At 45.0% G+C, this 19,513-nt stretch overlaps 1 protein-coding gene across 2 annotated transcripts in view; it reads left to right on the forward strand.

Annotated features, from left to right (window-relative positions):
* SH2D4A (SH2 domain containing 4A) overlaps positions 1–19,513 on the forward strand; it is a 181,031-nt gene that overhangs the window by 127,278 nt on the left and 34,240 nt on the right. For both annotated transcript variants that reach the window (XM_033915224.1, XM_033915232.1), the window contains 2 exons: positions 7,139–7,219; positions 16,550–16,694. In XM_033915224.1, coding sequence (XP_033771115.1) covers positions 7,139–7,219; positions 16,550–16,694 — 226 coding nt within the window. The remainder of the gene's footprint in view (positions 1–7,138; positions 7,220–16,549; positions 16,695–19,513) is intronic.

Genomic DNA, 19,513 nt, shown 5'->3' on the forward strand with positions numbered 1-19,513 from the left:
CTTGTGCCAAGAAGCCCAGAAGATTTGGGCTTGGGCCACAGATCACCATCTATTCCTGAAAGCTATCTACATTCAGGGAGAACAGAATTCCTTGGCGGACAAGCTCAGCAGAATTCTCCAGCCTCACGAGTGGACACTCGATCCTTTAACTCTACAGTCCATCTTCGCTCAGTGGGGCACTCCTCAGATAGACCTCTTTGCAGCTCCTCACAATCACCAGCTGCCCCTATTCTGCTCCAGACTCTACTCTCCCCACCGTCTGGCAGCGGATGCATTTCTCCTCGATTGGTCCAATCTGTTCCTGTACGCTTTCCCTCCTCTGCCTCTCATGTTAAGAACCTTGTTCAAGCTCAAGAGGGAATGAGCCACCATGATTCTGATTGCTCCACGGTGGCCCAGACAACATTGGTTCTCCCTTCTACTTCAACTCAGTTCCAGGGAACCCTTTCTTCTTCCACTGTTTCCTTCTCTGCTTACACAACATCAGGAGACCCTTCTACATCCCAACCTCCAGTCTCTGCACCTGACAGCTTGGTATCTCTCGGGCTGACTTCGACTGATACTCTTTTGTCTCAGCCCGTTCGCTCCATTCTGGACGCATCCAGGAAACCGGCCACTCTGCAATGTTACCTTCAGAAGTGGACTCGATTTTCTTCCTGGTGTCTTTTTCATCATTTTGATCCCACTTTCCTTGCAGTGGAGACGTTGTTGGATTATCTTCTTTCTTTGTCTGACTCTGGCCTCAAGTCTACTTCCATCAGAGTCCACCTTAGTGCTATTGCTGCTTTTCATGAGCCAGTCCATGGAAAACTCCTCTCAGCTCATCCCTTGGTGTCCAGATTCATGCGGGGTCTTTTCAATGTGAAACCACCTCTTAAAGCCCCTCCTGTTATCTGGGATCTCAATATAGTTCTTTCCGCCTTAATGAAGCCTCCATTTGAACCTTTGGCTACCGCTTCTTTCAAGTTTCTCACTTGGAAGGTACTTTTCCTTATTGCTCTTACCTCTGCCAGGAGGGTCAGTGAGCTACATGCACTAGTTGCGGATCCACCTTTTACAGTCTTCCATCATGACAAGGTGGTTCTGCGTACACATCCAAAGTTTCTCCCTAAGGTTGTCTCTGAATTCCATCTCAACCAATCTATTGTTCTGCCTGTCTTCTTTCCGAAACCTCACTCGCATTCTGGAGAACAGGCTCTGCATACTTTGGACTGTAAGCGGGCTCTAGCTTACTATTTAGAGCGTACTAAGCCCCACAGATCATCTCCCCAACTCTTTCTGTCCTTTGATCCAAATAAATTAGGACGTCCTGTTACTAAACGTACGTTGTCAAATTGGCTTGCAGCGTGCATTTCATTTTGTTATGCTCAATCCGGACTGACACTGGAAGGTTCTGTCACGGCCCATAGAGTTAGAGCTATGGCAGCATCTGTGGCTTTCCTCCGTTCCACGCCTATTGAGGAAATCTGCAAGGCTGCTACATGGTCCTCAGTTCACACTTTTACATCTCACTATTGTCTGGATGCATTCTCCAGACGGGATGGACACTTCGGCCAATCTGTTTTGCAAAATTTGTTTTCCTAATGGCCAACCTACCCTCCATCCCTCTTTTTGTTAGCTTGGAGGTCACCCATCAGTCAAGAATATGCTGCCTGCTTGTCCTGGGATAAAGCACAGTTACTTACCATAACAGGTGTTATCCAGGGACAGCAGGCAGATATTCTTGCGTCCCACCCACCTCCCCGGGTTGGCTTTTTGCTGGCTTATCCTAACTGGGGACCGCGCGCCTCTGTCGGGCGGGAAGGCACTCGCGCGTGCGCGGTGCGTCCTGCTAGAACTTTCCAAGTTCTTAGAGTGCAATCACTCTAAAATTGTCCGTACCGGGGCTCCGTCGGTGCCGTCACCCATCAGTCAAGAATATCTGCCTGCTGTCCCTGGATAACACCTGTTACGGTAAGTAACTGTGCTTTTTAGCCTCTTAATTGGGATAATAGGCTGTAAACTAACTAATGTGCTTGGGATGGGTGGAGAGAAAAGAAGCAGAAACATAACACTATTTGTGTTGAGGCACGTTCAAACTAATAAGGACATTTAAAACGCTCAATATATCAGTCAACATAAAATCTCTTTTCTCTGCCAAGTAGAGTTGCACATTGATTAAAAGCTCCGGAGAGTCACGTGGTGTCATGCACAGGGGAGGATGCTGATTAGCGGAGCTCCATGCTTTTCCCCAATAATTTGCTTAGTACCAGCTAATTAATACATCTTTTCTTTCAACTCGTACTTTACTGGGAAAGCGCTTTCCTGCAGAACAAGTACCTGGTCTAGGGAATTCCTTACGCTGCTCTATGGCTGCAAAAAATCAGAAGAGGGAGCTTGAGAAGCTGAAGGGACTGGAGAACAAGATAGAGTGACTGCGGCTGTAGAAGCGACACTAGATAAGAAGTTGCAGACTATGATAGCGCAGAAGCTGCACATGAACATTTGGATAGTATTGGACTGGAGATCGATGAAATTCAAACAAAGGTGAGCACGTTGGAAGATCGGGCTTCAACTTCAGAGGGGTCTAGCACTGCTTTACAATAATGGATCACCAAACTGGAAAACAAAGTTGACGATTTGGAAAATCACTCAAGAAGGAATAATCTAAGGCTGCTGGGTACACCTGAGAGTTTCAGAGAAGGAGATTTGCATTGCCTACTGGAATCCAGGCTGACCGAGCGGGTGCAGTTTGACTCCCAATTGGGGCCACTCTGGATCGAACAGGCGCATCATGTGGGTCCTGCTCGTCCAGTTGGAGCTAAACCACTAGCAGTTTTCTCCCACAAGCAAGCCCCTATTGTGGGCTCTTCGCTCGGGCACAGAACTCACTTATGAGGGACGTAAGATTCTTTGTTTTCAGGATTACTCAGCTAAAGTGGCGGCAGCAAGGAGGGAATTTGTGCCTATCTGTTTGGCTCTAGTGGCCAAGAAGATTCGATTCTCACTATTATTCCCTGCAAGGCTGAGAGTGCATTCTGAAAGCCGAGACATATATATATTTATATATATATATATATATATATATATATATTTTTTTTTTTTTTTAGACCACCTGCCAGATTCAGGATTTCCTGAATACTCTGAATACTTTGGGGTCTGGCTCAACCATGACATGACTCTGATGTCTCCTGTTATTCCTTAGAGTTGGGCTCTCTACTGCAAGTTTTTATTGACTAGCAGCTTTTGCTGTTGGACCTTTACCGTACATAGCCTGTGCGGGACTTTCTGGGTCTGAGAGTTTTCCTCAATAGGTCTAGTTGTGATCACAGTCCTGATTTTCTTTTAAAGTCTTTGCTAAAAGTTGAGAACTGTTATTCTGCTCCTTAGAAGTATTGGACTTTTAGGGGGCAAGCAGACACCTTTAGTGACTGACTGAGTTTGTTTAGCTCACTTAGGGCTATGGGAGATGGGGAAAGTGAAGAAGACCTTATGGCTTCTGGGGGAGAGGTAGGGATGGGGTGGGGGAAGTAGGGTTGATTCAGTGGAAGGTTTCAAGTATGCTTGGTCTATGATTGCTGATGAACAGCAGTGCTTTTGGTGGACGAGTTGGTGCAGGGATTGACACAGAGGATTCTCTATGGTGGGAGGGGCATAGGCTGGGGTGCCACACCCTTTCTTGTTGGGATTACAGCCAGTTATAACCTTTTTGGCAAGGATGATGTCCCTTAAGATCATCTCTTGGAATGTGGGGGGTATACACTCACCAATAAATATGTCCCCTCAGCCGTCTCTTTTCCAAGCTGAAGAGCCCTAACGTTTTTAGTCTTTCCTCATATGAGAGGAGTTCCATCCATTTTATCATCTTGGTTGCTCTTCTTTGAACCTTTTCTAGTGCCGCTATATCTTTCTTGAGAAAAGGAGACCAGAATTGAACACAGTACTCCAAGTGAGGTCGCACCATGAAGCGATACAGGGGCATTAATAACATTTAAGTCTTGTTAACCATCCCTTTTTAAATAATTCCTAGCATCCTGTTTGCTATTTTGGCCGCCGCCACACATTGAGCAGAAGGTTTCATTGTATTGTCTGTGATGACACCCTGATCCTCTTCTTGGGCACTAACCCCCAAGGTGGACCCTAGCATCTGGTAACAATGATTTGGGTTATTCTTCCGAATGTGAATCACTTTGCATTTGTCCACATTAAATTTCATCTACCACCTAGATGCCCAGTCTTCCAATTTCCTAAGGTCTGCCTGCAATTTTTCATAATCCACATGAGTTTTAACAACTTTGAACAGTTTAGTGTCGTCTGCAAATTATCAGAGCTGCTTGTTAATGTAAGAAGGATAGGCCATAATTTTATGGAGTTTTATTTCTGCAAAGTAAATGTGATTTTCTAATGTTGAGATTACTTGTAAATCTATTTTTGAATGTAAACTACTCTTAAACCTATAGTAATGGGTGGTATATTAAGACAATGAATCAAATTAAATCAGGTTTAATTATTAACAAATCATAGACTTTCTTGCCATTCATAAACATTTTTAGTGTTGTTTTGCTAAAAATATATGTCTTTTGTTTTTATCAACATGATGCTGGTGGCAACTGGAAAAACTGACTGTAAGGTGGAAAAAGGTGGTAGTTGGTGGATTTTTATTCTTTTTTTTTTCCAATTTAAAATGTATCTTTTCAACTTGGTATCTGCTTGGTTATCCTGTGACCAAGATCTCTCATGATCTTTACTGATATTATAATGATGGGTTCTGAAGGATAAAAACTTTTCTAGTACAACATGGTTCCCAAGTCTGACCTTGGCTACTCCCATTTGGGTTTTCAGGATATCCATAATGAATATGCCTGCAATACATTTGTCTGCAAAAAAGGTGGTTCAGGCATATTCATTGTGGATATCCTGAAAATCCAATTGGCTGGTGTTCTCCCCAGGACAGGTTAGGTTTCTGCTGGAACTGTGGTTACTATTTTCTAAAAAGGATTCTAAACGAAGTGAAGCTGTGACCTACAATAAAAAAAAAAAACAAACTAGATGGCATCTAAAAAATAATAATAATGAATGAATTTTGTAAGAAGAATCTTTTTAACCCAAATTTTTTTTAAAAAAGAAAAAACTGATATGAATTGAGGAGTTAAAGCATTGTCTTTTTTCACAAAGAACTGCAGTTCTGGTCGCCATACCTTAAGAAGGATATGGCGTTACTCGAGAGAGTTCAGAGAAGAGCAACAAGTCTGATAATAGGGATGGAAAACCTTTCATACGCTGAGAGATTGGAGAAACTGGGTCTCTCTTCCCTGGAGAAGAGGAGACTTAGAGGGGATATGATAGAGACTTATAAGATCATGAGGGGCATAGAGAGAGTAGAGAGGGACAGATTCTTCAAACTTTCAAAAAATAAAAGAACAAGAGGGCATTCGGAAAAGTTGACAAGGGACAGATTCAATACAAATGCCAGGAAGTTCTTCTTTATCCAACATGTGGTGGACACTTGGAATGCGCTTCCAGAGGACGTTATAGGGCAGAATACAGTACTGGGATTTAAGAGAGGATTGGACATTTTCCTGCTGGAAAAGGGAATAGAAGGGGATAAATAGAGGATTACTGCTCAGGTCCTGGACCTGTTGGGCCGCCGCGTGAGCGGACTGCTGGGCAAGATGGACCTCAGGTCTGACCCAGCAGAGGCATTGCTTATGTTCTTATGTTCTTAGAATAGAAAAACTAGAAGAAATCTACCTTTCCTTTATTTGAAATGTAATGATTTCCTCATGGTTTGTTTAGAAATGATTTAAGGGTGTATTTCAAGTTAAAAGAGCAACAGAAATTGGATATTAATTGAGATAATATGTTGTAGAACAGTGTGTTTATATATGATTTAATAAACCGTCCTTTCTTCCTTTCCCTTCAGATCTCTAGGTAAAAGGTGAAGGGACTTGGTATACTGGTTTTTTTTTTCTGTGTGGCTTATACAGTCAAACCAGTTTATATGGGGCAATGAAGTATTAAATGATTTGCCCAGAGTCACAGGGAACTGCAGTAGGAATTAAACTCACAGCCTCATGGTGCTGAAGCAGCTGCTCTAACCACTAGGCCACTTCTTAGTGTATAAATATTTATAATGTAGGCACAGTTTTATTAAACTCACTGCTTCCATCAGAACCTTTCGTGGCCATTTGCAAGCTATATTCTGAGCTGCTTTGGTTGCTGATCCTTGGCACTCACCAATTTTTCTGCCCTTGTGACTCCCAATTAAAGTGGCTGCAGATGTCTTACGGCGTGCTTACCCAGGTTGTGACCCTCAGTGCGGATTTTGTTTGGAGTCGTGACCTAGAGTTTGGGAGCTAAACTGTAGTGCTTTATCTGTAGTTGTGTAGTGGGCTTCCTCATATTCCTTTTAGTCAGGGTAGGATTAAGGCTTAGGCAAATCAGGTACCACCTAGATCTCAAAATATTTTAGAGTGGACCACCTCAGATGTGATAATTCAATGGGCCCTAGGACAGACTTCTACCCTGTTAAGTCAACAACTGGAAGAAATTGTACAAGGGGGCTGCTGAAAAGTTCTCAGCCCATCCTACAAAGTTGGGGCAGCCTCCATCGAGGGCTATATATACACTTATTCCAGTTATTTTCCACATTTTTCATTCTGTTGGAAAATTATGGAACAAAAAAAGTGGAAAATAGCTGGACAAAGTGTATAGCGCTCGATGGACACTGCCCCAACTTTGTTGGATGGGCTGAGAACTTTTCAGCAGCCCTTCGTGGGGGTGGGGGTGGGGGTGGGGGGAGGGGGTTGGATGAAGAAGGAACCAAAGCCACCACTAATGCCAAAAGTTAGGCTGTTTTCGTCCTCTGAATATTGTCCTGCAGTCAGAAGAGGACATGGTGAGCAGTTCTTCTTACCTGCTGCTTCCTCCTACCAGTTTTCTTCTGCAGTTTGAACCATGTTGGGGGCCCACCTTTTGGGGTTTTAAAATGTATTTATATTTGAATTGGGAGGGTGTAAAGAACTTGTTTGCCTAGACCTCTCTTAAGGGTTAATCCTGTCCTGATTCTGCCCAATAGAAGGTGAATATTTTCAATAAAGACTTGGCTTGCAGCATGGAAGTGGAAAGTATGCTAACTGTGTGCAATTTGAATTTGTAGCCCACACAAAGTAAAGCGAGAGGTGTTCATGATGTTCTGGCGGACTCCATCAATCGCATGAAAAAATCTGGCATTGAACAAGTAAGTGTTTTTATTTTAAAACAAGTGCTTTAAAAAAACATCTTGCTAGTCAAAACTGTGGATGCTTTTAGGTGGTAATGGGAATTTATAAACCATTTTTCTTCTACAAGTATATATCTGCTTCTCTGGCGGTGTGTTTAGCATGTCCTGTGAATGGGGGGGGGCTACCTACCAGTGCTCTTGTAATAATCCATAGTAAAACCTTTGATTCAAAGCACTGTGAATGTAACGTAAGCACTTTACAACTCTGCTTTTATGTGCAGTAAGAATATAATACAGTGGTACCTCGGTTTACGAGTGCACCGGTTTGTGAGTGTTTTGCAAGACGAGCAAAACATTTGCAAAATCGGTGCAACTCGCAGGCCTTGAGCATGCTCAGATGCTCAAGGCCCAGCAGACGAGTAGGCCGATCTTCAAGAGCCCAGATGAGGGTAAGAAGCAGCGGGGGGTGCCCAATTGTGTCGGGGGGAATGTTGGATCGTGTCGGGGGGGGGGGGGGTGCCCAATCGTGTCGGGGGGGTCGGATCGTGGCGGGGGGGGGTGCCCAATCGTGTCGGGGGGGGGTCGGATCGTGGCGGGGGGGGTGCCGGATCACAGGGGGGGTGCCTGATCGCAGGGGGGGCCTTCGAGGGGAGCAATGCCGGTTCTCGGGGGGGTGACACATCAAAGCGAGTTTCCATTATTTCCTATGGGGAAACTCGCTTTGATAAACGAGCATTTTGGATTACGAGCATGCTCCTGGAACGGATTATGCTCATAATCCAAGGTACCACTGTACTTGGTATTGCCATTATTTGACATTTTGTTATTACCATTATATTGCTTTTTATATCGCACAAGCTTCTCAGTCAGAGACACAGTGAAGGTCACAATATGAAGAGCCAGGGATATACAAATAAAATTACCGCAGTTCATTTAAGAGAGCGCAGCATCACTGTAGTGAACCATCTCAGTGTTTTACAGCTGAGTAGGATGTGACAATAACAAAATTTATCAGCAGAAGACATAAGGGAGGGTATGAAATATCACAATTCCATCAGGGTGTAACATAAGAGGAGGAAAAGGGTGAAACCACTTAAGGGCAATAATTAATATACCCACCTCTGCTAGACTTCCCACTAGGAATCTATAGTAACCTAGATTGGTTGGTTTTCCTGTATTGATATTTTAGAGACAATTACAATATTTATAGTGCTGGTCTTCTCTGGGTAGGCTCCTAGTATGAGTTCTATATTACTTCACAATATATTTGGTACTGAAGAGAGTTTATATTGCTGTTTTTACTGAGTTTTAAAGGGAAGAAATCGTTGGACAAGGAGAACTTCCATGGATGTAGAATAAATGTTTACGATTAACACCATAATCCAGTGGGCAAAGTTGGGAAGCAGTATTTTATTTTATTTTTTAATATACTATATTTTAGGGTCTTAGAAACAGTTTCAAAAACAAAAGCTCAACTTGTGCTGAATCAGGTCATTTTTTTCCTCCTTCCCAAGCTGTGTAAATCTCATTTAACATTGCTACTAAAGAAATCTTGTTACTATGTCTCTTTCATAAGTTATGCTGGTGAGGATGGAAATGACCGTTTTCAAGGACATAGGAAAGCTGGCATACCATTATTTTCTCTGTGGCCTTAGGAAAAGGAGATTAGAAAAAACTTATGGGGGAGAGAGGATCTTTGGTCCCTTCAATAAAGAATGAATAACAGATTTTTATTTTTTTTTCTAACATGATAGGTTCCCTCTGAGACTAAATTTACTGTTTGAAGTATATTCTCAGCATAGTATGGAAAAAGACTTTTCCAAAAGTATCTTGGGACAATGATGGTGACAACACTGTTTATCAAAGGTTTCTCAAACCTTTTCCTAGTCCAAACTTTGTAAATGAATTAGAGAGAGAACTCATAAGGTATCTGTGCTACTGTCCTGATGGATGTTGGAACTTTCTCATATACTGCCAGATCCAGAATCTGTGATCCTTGCATTATCCCAGGACAAGCAGGCAGCATATTCTCTACATGTGGGTGACGTCATCAACGGAGCCCTCTAGCGGATGTTTTCACAAGCAGACTTGCTCGAAGACCTTCAGGCTTGCGATTGGCCCGCGCATTCGCGGGTGCTCCTCCCGCCCTGCCTAGGGCATGCGTCTCCTCAGCATGTCCTCAATTCAATGTTTTCCGCGGAGCCAGAAACACTGCTCCCTTGCTGCGTGCATTCTCGTTGTCCCTCTTGCACTGCAGCTTTCTTTATTATTTTTGTTTAAGTCGCTGTGCTCCCGTCTTTTAATTCTCATTATTTTCATTTTGGCCGCCTGGCTTCGCTGGGCCGCAGCCATACTTTTTCTTATGTCCCGGCCTCATTCCGGATTTAAAAACTGTACTCGGTGTAACCGGGTTATCTCCATCACCGATCCCCATTGTTGGTGTGTTGAGTGTCTGGGTGCAGAGCACCACGCCGAGTCGTATCCCTGTTGTGCGACTCTACAACCGCGGGCTCTTCGTCGAAGGGTGGACAAGATTCTGCAACTCTTTGGCCCCATGGATCCTGTGGGGCAGGCCTCGAAGTCCTCGGCCTTGGCACCCTCTTTGGCGCCTCAGCCTCGAAGTCCTCGGCCTCGTTGGGGGCCTCGACCTCGAAGTCCCCGACGGCCTCGAAGGCGCCGACATCGGCCCCTTCTACTACTCCGGCCTCGGGTAAGTCTCCTCTTTTCTCCTCAGGTGTGCCGACAAAGAAACCTTCCTCCGAGTCTCATATCAGCGCCGCTTCATCGGCGCCTTCGAGACATCACTCTAAGCGTGCCTCCTCATGTAGGAAATACTCTTCCTCGAGGTCACCCCTGAAGGAGCGCACTGCTGCACCTCCGACCCACCTTCCTTTTGTCTCGGTGCCTATGTTTGAGGACATGCTTAAGGCTATTATTGCCATGCAGTTTTCCTCGGTAGTGCGCCAACTAGTCCTGACCTCAACGCCGGTGCCCTCGGTCTTGACCTAGTCGCGATCTGCCCAGCCTGAGCATCCCCTCGTTTCTCGAGGCGTCACCCGCAAGTTGCATCGGGTTCCCTCGAGCGATTCTTCCTCCCCTGAGGCGCCGAGGACTTTTCAGGGGTCCCGGCTGGGGCCCCGTGTTTCCCCTGCTACTGGGGCGAGGCTTGCCTCTTCTAAAAGGCCCCGGTCTTCCCCGCCCTGTCGGGGCAGGTCTCCGACCTCGAGACAGTCTACACACACATTTGTCCTCAAATTGGACTCTAGTGTTTGTTCCCTATCGTGAGGCTTGCCGGCTTCTAAGGGGCCTTCTTCGAAGCCTGTTGAGGATTTTTCCTATACCCCATTTTCTCCGAAGCTTTCTCAGTGATTTCCTCGGACTCTGTGGTCTTCCCCGGTCCATTTGGCACAGGGCCATTCTTCAACGCCCCATACGCGCCTTAGTCAAACCTCTTCAGTCTCCCATTCACGGGACTCTGAAGCTCCAATTTACTATTCCAGGGTGGTTTCTCCCTTATTCTTGGCTGCGACCCGCTCTCGGTCGGAGTCTCCTCCAGAGGATGAATCCTCTTCTCGGACCTCCTCCTTTTCTCGTTTCATCCCTGACATGGGCAGAGCTCTGAACTTGGATCTTCAGTCCGACTCCCACTTTACCCAGGAATACCTGGCAGAACTGGGAGTTGACAATACACCTCGTGAGGCTCTTCACCTACAATTGCATCAGGTCCTTCGGCAAACGTTTCTCCAGAACCTGGAGGCACCATATGCTGTCACTGCTATCCCCTCCAAGATGGAGTTCCGTTACCAGACTACCCCGGTTAAAGGGTTTGAGGGTGCTCAGCTTTCCCACCATTCCTTGGTGGTTGAATCCTCCTTGAAGAAGTCTAATCCCTCGAAGGTCTATGCTGCCGTCCCCCTTGGCAGGGAAGGCTGTATGATGGACAAATTTGGTCGCCATCTTTATCAGAACTCGATGATGGCGAACCGTGTCCTTAACTACAGTTTCTTCTTCACGTCTTACCTTCAGTTCTGTATTGATGCCCTCCGCTCGTTCCGGGAGGTCATGGAAAAGCCTCGACATCAAGAGTTTCGTCTCCTCATGGAGACTCTCTCCCAGCCCCGTCTGTATTTTTTTCAGGCCTCTTACGACGCCTTTGAATTATCCTTTGAATTTGAATCCTTTGATCGCCTTTGAATTTGCAATCGCTATGCGTCGCCTCGCTTGGCTCCGGCTTGTGGATATGGATCCGAATCTACAGGATCGTCTTGCCAATCTCCCGTGTGTGGGTCATGAGCTCTTTGATGAGTCCATCGAGGCAGCCACGAAGTGCCTCTCGGACCACGAGCGGTCCTTTGCGTCTCTGATGAAACTTAAACCTAAGGCCCCTCCGGCTCGCCAATTTAAAATTCCTCTCCAGAGGTATCCACAGAAATCCACTCCTGCTTTCTCTAGGCCTCCTTCGAAACGGCCTCTGCAGCAGCGTCAATCTAAAACTCGGCCGTCGGCCCCGGCGAAGACTGGGCCGTCTTTTTGACAATTTCAGTCCGAGCCTTCGGGCTCCCTTCCTTATGGAGCCTTCCCCCTTCCCCATCGGGGGTCGTCTCCATCATTTCTATGCCCAGTGAGAAAATCTTACCACTGACAGTTGGGTGCTGTCTATCATCAAGGAGGGGTACTCCCTCCCCTTCTGTCGTGTACCCCCGGACCTACCTCCAAGAGAGTTTCCTTCTGCTCAGTCTCAGCTTCCTCTCCTTCTGCAGGAAGCTCAGGCCCTTCTTCGCCTTCGGGCGGTTGAGGAGGTTCCCAGGGAACAGTGGAACACCGGATTTTACTCCCGGTACTTTCTAGTACCCAAGAAGACGGGGAATCTGTGTCCGACCTGGACCTCCGTGCTCTGAACAAGTTTCTGGTACAGGAATGGTTCAGAATGCTCACCCTTCCCACGTTGTATCCCCTGTTGGACGAGGGGGACTGGCTGTGCTCTCTGGATCTCAAGGAGGCGTATACGCACATTCCAATAAACCCGGCCTCTCGCCGGTATTTGAGATTCCGGGTGGGGTATCTCCTTCTCCAGTATCGTGTTCTTCTTTCGGCCTGACGGCCTCTCCTAGGGTCTTCACGAAATGTCTGGTTGTGGTAGCTGCAGCCCTGCGCCTCCGTGGCCTGCAGGTGTTTCCCTACCTCGATGATTGATTAATTAAGGCGTCCTCTCCCAACGAAGTTCTGCGAGCGAAGGAACAGACAATCTTGCTCCTCCAGAGTCTCGGCTTCGAGGTGAACTTTCCCAAGTCCCACCTCTGCCCGTCCCAGTCTCTTGAGTTCATCGGAGCGGTCCTGGACACAGTGCGTCTCCACTCCTTCTTGCCTCGACCTCGTCAGGAGGCCCTTATCCGTTTGTACCGAATGGTGACCCATCTGCACTCGGCACCAGCTCGGCTCATGATGGTCCTCCTAGATCACAAGGCCTCCACGGTTCACGTTACTCCTTTTGCCAGACTTCACCTCCGTATTCCTTAATGGACTCTGCCATCCCAGTGGAACCAGGTTCGGGATCCTCTCTTTCGACGCATTGTCGTGACTCCTTTGTTGAGGAAGTCACTCTGTTGGTGGATGCTCTCTTCCAATCTTTCCAGAGGTTTTCTGTTCCATGCTCCTCCTCGGCAGAAGGTCCTCACAACGGACTCGTCGACCTATGCTTGGGGAGCTCATCTGGATCGCACCCAGGGTCTTTGGTCCCGTCCCCAGCTCTCCTTTCACCAGCGTGCTTCCAGGTTGGGGTGGTGTTATCTGCTGCTCTGGGCTCAATGACACCCTTCCTGCTTGTAAGGGTTCGCCCGAAAAAATCAGGCTCTTCCCCAAGTTAGGTATAGCAGAGTCATCCGGGCGGGAAAAAGCCTCCGCGATCATTGTTTGTACCAAACACTTCTGGGCTACCACCACTGGAGGGTTAGAACAGAGGGCTCCCTTTCTCTTCCCCATGTCTCCCGACTGGGGAAGATTATCAAGCGGTGTCGACCAGACAAGGTAACGGAGCTCCCCTCTCAGGTGTTCGCTTCTGGCGCCATCTTGATTTTCTTTCCCTAGTATTTGCTTTTTATCACAGGGAGCACCGAAAATTCAACCTTGCATAAATAGGATGTCGCAAACGGAATTAAGATTCTCTGTGTACTACTGCTTAACAACAGATATTTGTCTCTTACTGAACACCAAAATTCAGTAATATCCATGCTGCTAAATCTTGTCTTGAGCGTATTGTCTTCAAAAATTGATTTTATATTGTCAGACAATACAGCTTCATTGGAGATCATGAATTGCTGCAAAAGGGGAAACAATCTTTGCCATCATCCTCATGCATTTTTCTCCACCATAATTGTAATTTTATTTTGAAAGCTGAAATCTTCTCGACCAATTTCAAAATATACCTGTTGCCTCCTTGCAAGGAGAGATTCAGCGTATATAACTTTTCAAATATCACACAAGTATGCCAGTTCCATCAAAAATTCTGTGTCTACAAAGTGTTTGGCATACTCATGGTTTTCTTCTTCAAGAAAAATGTAGGGTTCTTGTAATTAAAATATATGGACCAATATATTGCCACAAGAAAGCCAGCGTGAGTGGCAGTAGTATAACAAAGGTGTGTATTCAGCTCCCATATCTTCACACAATTTTTTGAAAAATCTTGCTGTTACTGGGTGAGTGTTTATTATCACATCCACCACATGTTATAGGACCAAATTCAATGTAGGACTCAAATGCTTTGATGCAAGTACTTCTCTATGTATTATGCAATGGGTCCACATTGCAGGAGAGCTTTCTTTCAAATAAGTGCTTGTAATCCTCCATAATGACCTAACATCGAATGACTACCATCCGTACAGACCCCAGTACACTTTGTCCACTCTAAATTATTTTCAGTCATAAATATACAGTCAAACCTCGGTTTGTGAGTAACGTGGTTTGTGAGTGTTTTGAAAGACGAGCAAAACACTCTTGCAAATCTTGCCTCGCAAACCGAGTGTTGACTCCAGCCCCTCATTAGAATCTCGGAGAGAGCAGGAGCCAGAAAGCCTTGAGCATGCGCAGATGCTCAAGGCCCAGCATAGATCACCAGCAGGCTCCCTCAGCACCGGCACATCCTGTGGGTTGGTGCTGCGTGCTGGTGCCCGATCTCAGTAAGGGTGTTGGGGGGGGGGGGGTGATGCCAGTTCTCGGAGGTGGGATAGAAGCACGTCGGTGGGGGAGGATCTTTTTGGAATGTGAGCGTGCCAGAGGCCTGGAGAGGGTCTGTTTAGGATGTGGTGGGGTGGGATATAAGCGCGCCAGTGGCCTGGAAGGGGGGAGGGGTCTTTTTGGGATGTGGAACGAATCGCCCGTGTTTCCATTCATTCCTATTGGTAAAGTTGCTTTGATTTATGAGTATTTTGGTTTACGAGAACGCTTCTGGAATGAATTATGCTCGCAAACGGTTCCACTGTATTTAGGATCTCAAACAAGACCTGAGCCTTTGCATTTGCAGTTATGGAGACAGGAAGAACCTTGCTCAGAGCTTTTTGAGACTCTTGACCTATGAATCCCTACAAAATGACTGTATCAAGGTGCCTTTACATAGGGTCATGAGAGAAACTTATTTAAGAAGTGGGAGACCCTTCTTTCAGTTCAAGTTACTCCCTAAAATTAACACACTGTACAGAATTCAAAAGTGTCCAGGGTTTGAGAGAACACAACTTCAACATCACTCTCTAGTTGTGAAATCTGCTCTAAAACACTCATGTAGTTCAAGGTTTTATGCCTCTGCTCCTCCAGGGAGGAAAGCCAGAGCATGAGACCAGTTCTGTTCTTCCATTTATTTCAAATCCTTGCTTGAGCAACTTTTCAGAGTATGAGGAATCCCAGCAGCTTCCTTCAGTTATCTTTTCACTAACAGAAAGTTCCTTTCTTAGATAAGCTGGAAATGTTAAAAATGCCTCTTCTGGGACATTAGCAATGTCAATTGCTATGCACCTGTTATCTTGGTTCAGGGTGTCTGATCTGGAAACTTCAGTCAGTAGTGCCTTTCAGATGTTCCTTGAAAAGGTGGTGATCAAAGGGGTGGCTGATAAAAATTTTAAAAACACACCATGACAACTTTGTCTTAAGCCTCAAACTTCTTAGCCATTGTCTTCTAGAAGATACTGTGCTCCATCTAAAATGTTCATACTACTACAACATGAAACATCGTTATAATCGGCAATCTTTATCATCCTCTTTGCCTGCTGGTCAGTGACCCTGTGCAAAGCAACAAAACACAGAAATCCCAACCTCATTCTCAATCCAAACAGCAAGTCATCCTTTCGACTCTCTTCTTTATGACCTATTCTAGACCTCAAAGGCCTACACACATTTCTGCTGAAGTTTTTTGTATGGTCTCTCTGGGAACCCTTCTACTCCTACTAGAAAAAGGAAATTGACTTTGCTCTCGGATTTCAAAGTAGCCTATATTCACATCTCCACCCTACCTGCTCACAGGAAGTATCTCCACTTCCACATAAATCCCCCAACACAAGGTCTTGCCCTTCAGACTAGCCTCTGCTCCTTGTGTCTTCATGAAATGCCTAGTGGTAGTTGCAGCTCATGGAGGTTTCATGTATTTCTCTACTTAGATTAGTTGATAAGGCTTCATCACAAGCAGCTCAATAGTTTGTTTCTTTGAGTTTCCAGGGTTTTTTTCCATCAACTACCACATGACATTCTACAACAAGCCTTCTTACCTCTTCTCCTACTTCAACCATTTCCCATGAAAATATGAATGTGCGGAAACTTTTTGAAGAACCCTCGTATTTTTTATAACCTTAGCACACACCCTGACCTGCCCATGCCCCTCCAGCAGTCACACCCCCTTGTAGTTGTACACTAAAATTTATGTACTAAGGTTTTACAGTAGAATATTGACTAATTGCACTTATGCACATAACTGCAAATTAGCACCAGTTAACTTCAATTATAGCCAATTATAGATAATACCAATTAGCATCTTTAAATTACATGCATAATTGGCAGTATTCTATAACCTTGGCATGCAATTTTGCACCCTAATCACAAAAATGTGCACCCTAGTTCATAGAATTTGGGAGATTTATTAGGTTCTATTGACGATAAATCAGCCTGCATTAAGAAATGCAGTTTAAACAGCAGTAATGCACATTAGTACACCTCATCCTATGTTGTTTATAGCGGCCTGGTAACTTTATTCTCATATAATCCACTTAAAGAAACAAAAATATAATGCATGCAGAGCTGCCTGAAACCGTTAGCATTTTATTTTGGCAAGTAAATAAAATGATTTATTGCTTTATTATTTTAATAAAACAGAAAAAAGAAGCTGTGATGAAGAAACATGAAGAGGAGATCAAACGATTAGAAGAAGAGCGAACCCAGGAGATTTATATGAACTGGAAAGAGACCCAGGAAATCGTGCAGAAATTAGAAAAAGAAGATTCTGTGTGGCAGGAGTCCTGTAAGTGCCCTGGAAGGCAAGCTGTGTCATTGCACATTGATGGGGAAACCTTCCTGGTAAAAATTTCCATTTTACCAGGGCAGTAGGTACCAATGCTGATGATGACGCTTTCTATTCAGCAAGGTGTTCTGCCGCTTATATGCTATTGTATTAAATGATGAGATATATAGATTAACTATCATTGCTTTGCCTCATCACATTTCCTTCTGTTCTGAGATGCTCAATTAGTAGCTTTTCTGTGCACTTTCTTTCCTCCATCTGTCTCCTATTTCTCTTACTTTATATGTAGAGCTTTACTATAAAGTTTCCAAACTTTTCAGATCACATTCTGTTTTCAAAACATATAATTCTGTGCTGTGTTTCAGAGTTTCGTGGAGTGTGTTTGTGTTTTTATTTTTTTAAGTTGTGTCCTTTACTATCCTGGAAGCAGTTGTGGTAATTTTATTATGAGGCAAAGTTGGGAAAAAGTATGCATTCGATGGAGAGTTCCAACTGAGTAGTTGCCTAGGTAGAGTATCTTATCTATGGACAAATTTGTTTTAATCATTTTTGGAGGCCTGAAAATCTACAGTAAAACACCGGTGACTGAAGAATATCTGACCAGGAGCTGCTGCTGCTAAGTGCTGTTAAGACTCCTGATGCAGGCATAATATTGTTTTTGCCAAAACACAGCTAGTGAATGACATGGGAACAAATTTATCCCTGTCCCCGCAGGAACTCTATTGTCCCGTCCCCATGAGTTTTTTGTCACTGTCCCTGCCCCCATTCCTGTAAACTCTGCCTTAACCGCACAAGCTTCGAACACTTATGATTTTAAAGTGTTTGAGGCTTATGCAGATGAGGATGGAGCGTGCAGGAATGGGGCAAGGACAGGAAAAGAACTCACGGGGACGGGACAGGAAAATTAGTTCTCGCAGGGACAAAGAAAAATATGTCCCCATGTCATTCTCTAAACACAACCATGTCTAGTCATTTCTGAACCTTGGATTTTGTGGTTATATGATAGCTGGTTTATTTTACTTTATTTGGACCTTGTTTCATGGACTTGATACTTCACATTTTTTTGCTGCTTATTTTGTAAAACTATGTTTCCAATAAAACAGGGACAATGTAACAAAAGGAATCAGAAAAGAAACTTGGCTGTAATTGAAAAGACTGACTCAGGTAAATTAAACCAACATATGAGAAGGACCCGCTATACTTTAACTTAGCTCAGAGATATATAACTCTGAAGAGGGGGAGGTTACCCCTTCTTGGAGTAAGAGTTTTTCATCCAATCATAGCATGATTATTAGTAAAAACGGATTCGACTCAAGAAGGTATAAAACAATTGAAAGACTGTATATATAACTTTGAATGATACTGCTTTCAAAAAACTTTTGAGTTCAAAAGGTAATTGCGTTCAGGTTGTCACTAGAGGTGTGAAAGTGTACTTAACTTGTATGCAAAATACAGCTTCTCAGGGTCCCGACGCGGCCCCGTTTCGGCGTCTGCTTCAGGAGACCCCGCCAACTGAGAGTAAAATATTTGCAAAAGAGTCACACCATGTATAAATTCTCTAACTGTGATCTGAAATGCAAAAACAAAAAGAAATAAAAATGCACCAGGAACAAGCACTGAAACTCTAAAGGCTACTGTAACTGTGCAAGGTGTTAAAGCATTAGTAGCTGACAAGGCTGAAAGAAGCACAAAAGATACATACCAGTCAAAAATTAAAGAAGTTCCGTGCAACGGAGAACGCCGGCACCCGCTCCGATTTTTAAACCGGAGCGGGAGGGAAAAAAACCCGAGCGTAAGAACGTGCTGACGTCATAGATTCACATTGCAGAAGCATGAAAAAAATTTTTTACAGATGGGAAGCTGTAAAGCAGAGAGCCAGACGTGATCAGAGGAATGCTACCCACTCGATCTCATTGTTGAGGTCATTCGGGTGGAGGGTGTTTAAGTTGAAAATCCATTTTCTTTAGCACTCTCCAGACCAGTAGAGGTTAACTTTACGAATGGGTATATATCTAATCATGACCAGCAGGTGGAGACTGAAAACAAAACTTTGGGACAGTATATACTATCCTCCCTTCTCTATTTCCCTCAGTCTTCTTTCAGTCTCCAGCAGGTGTTGAGTGATCTGTACCCATCTCTCTTGGTAGGGCTGTTGGAATTTGTTTAGGGGTTTATTGTCCCTGTTTTTGGCCGGACGGAGCTTGGTCGGGCCCTGTTTGGGGGTTCGTCCGACCTCGGGGGTGTCAAACCCGGCGGGTCACGAGCGGGGTCCCTCCCCCCACTTCCTCCACCTCCCCACATTTTTTTAGAGGAGCCTCAGCAGTAAGCCTTGCCCCCTAAGTCAAGCAAGGCATATTGCTTCGAGAGCCTGTGGAGTCTGTTCTGTAAAAAAAAAAAAAAAAAAAAAAAAAAAATCCTGAGGTAGTGCTGGTCTGGAGGGTTGTTTCCCTTTAAGAAAACTGTATTTTACTGTATTTTTTCATGTAACCAGCACTTTTTTATAGCTAGGTCGCGTATGGAGCAATTGTGCCCTTCTCCGGGGGAGTAGGCCACAATTTTAGTCCAGCCGCGAGGCACTCGCGGCCGGCCTGAACTCGGCGGTTTGGGTCGGTGAGGTGGTGGAGCTCCGTCGGCAGCGGCTGCAGGCGCCCAGAGCTCCCCGCCGATGGTGCCTCGCGAGTCGGCTTGGAGCAGTGGGGAAGCCCGGTCTTCCACAACCGCCCACGGAGGGATTCCCCGAAGGATTCCCTCTCAGCTGATTTTTTGACAGCTGATGCCGACTTGCCTGTTTTAGCGGCTGAGACTGTTCAGTCTTCTCA

Source organism: Geotrypetes seraphini, chromosome 1 (genome assembly GCF_902459505.1).
Source record: "Geotrypetes seraphini chromosome 1, aGeoSer1.1, whole genome shotgun sequence".
NCBI lineage: Eukaryota > Metazoa > Chordata > Amphibia > Gymnophiona > Dermophiidae > Geotrypetes > Geotrypetes seraphini.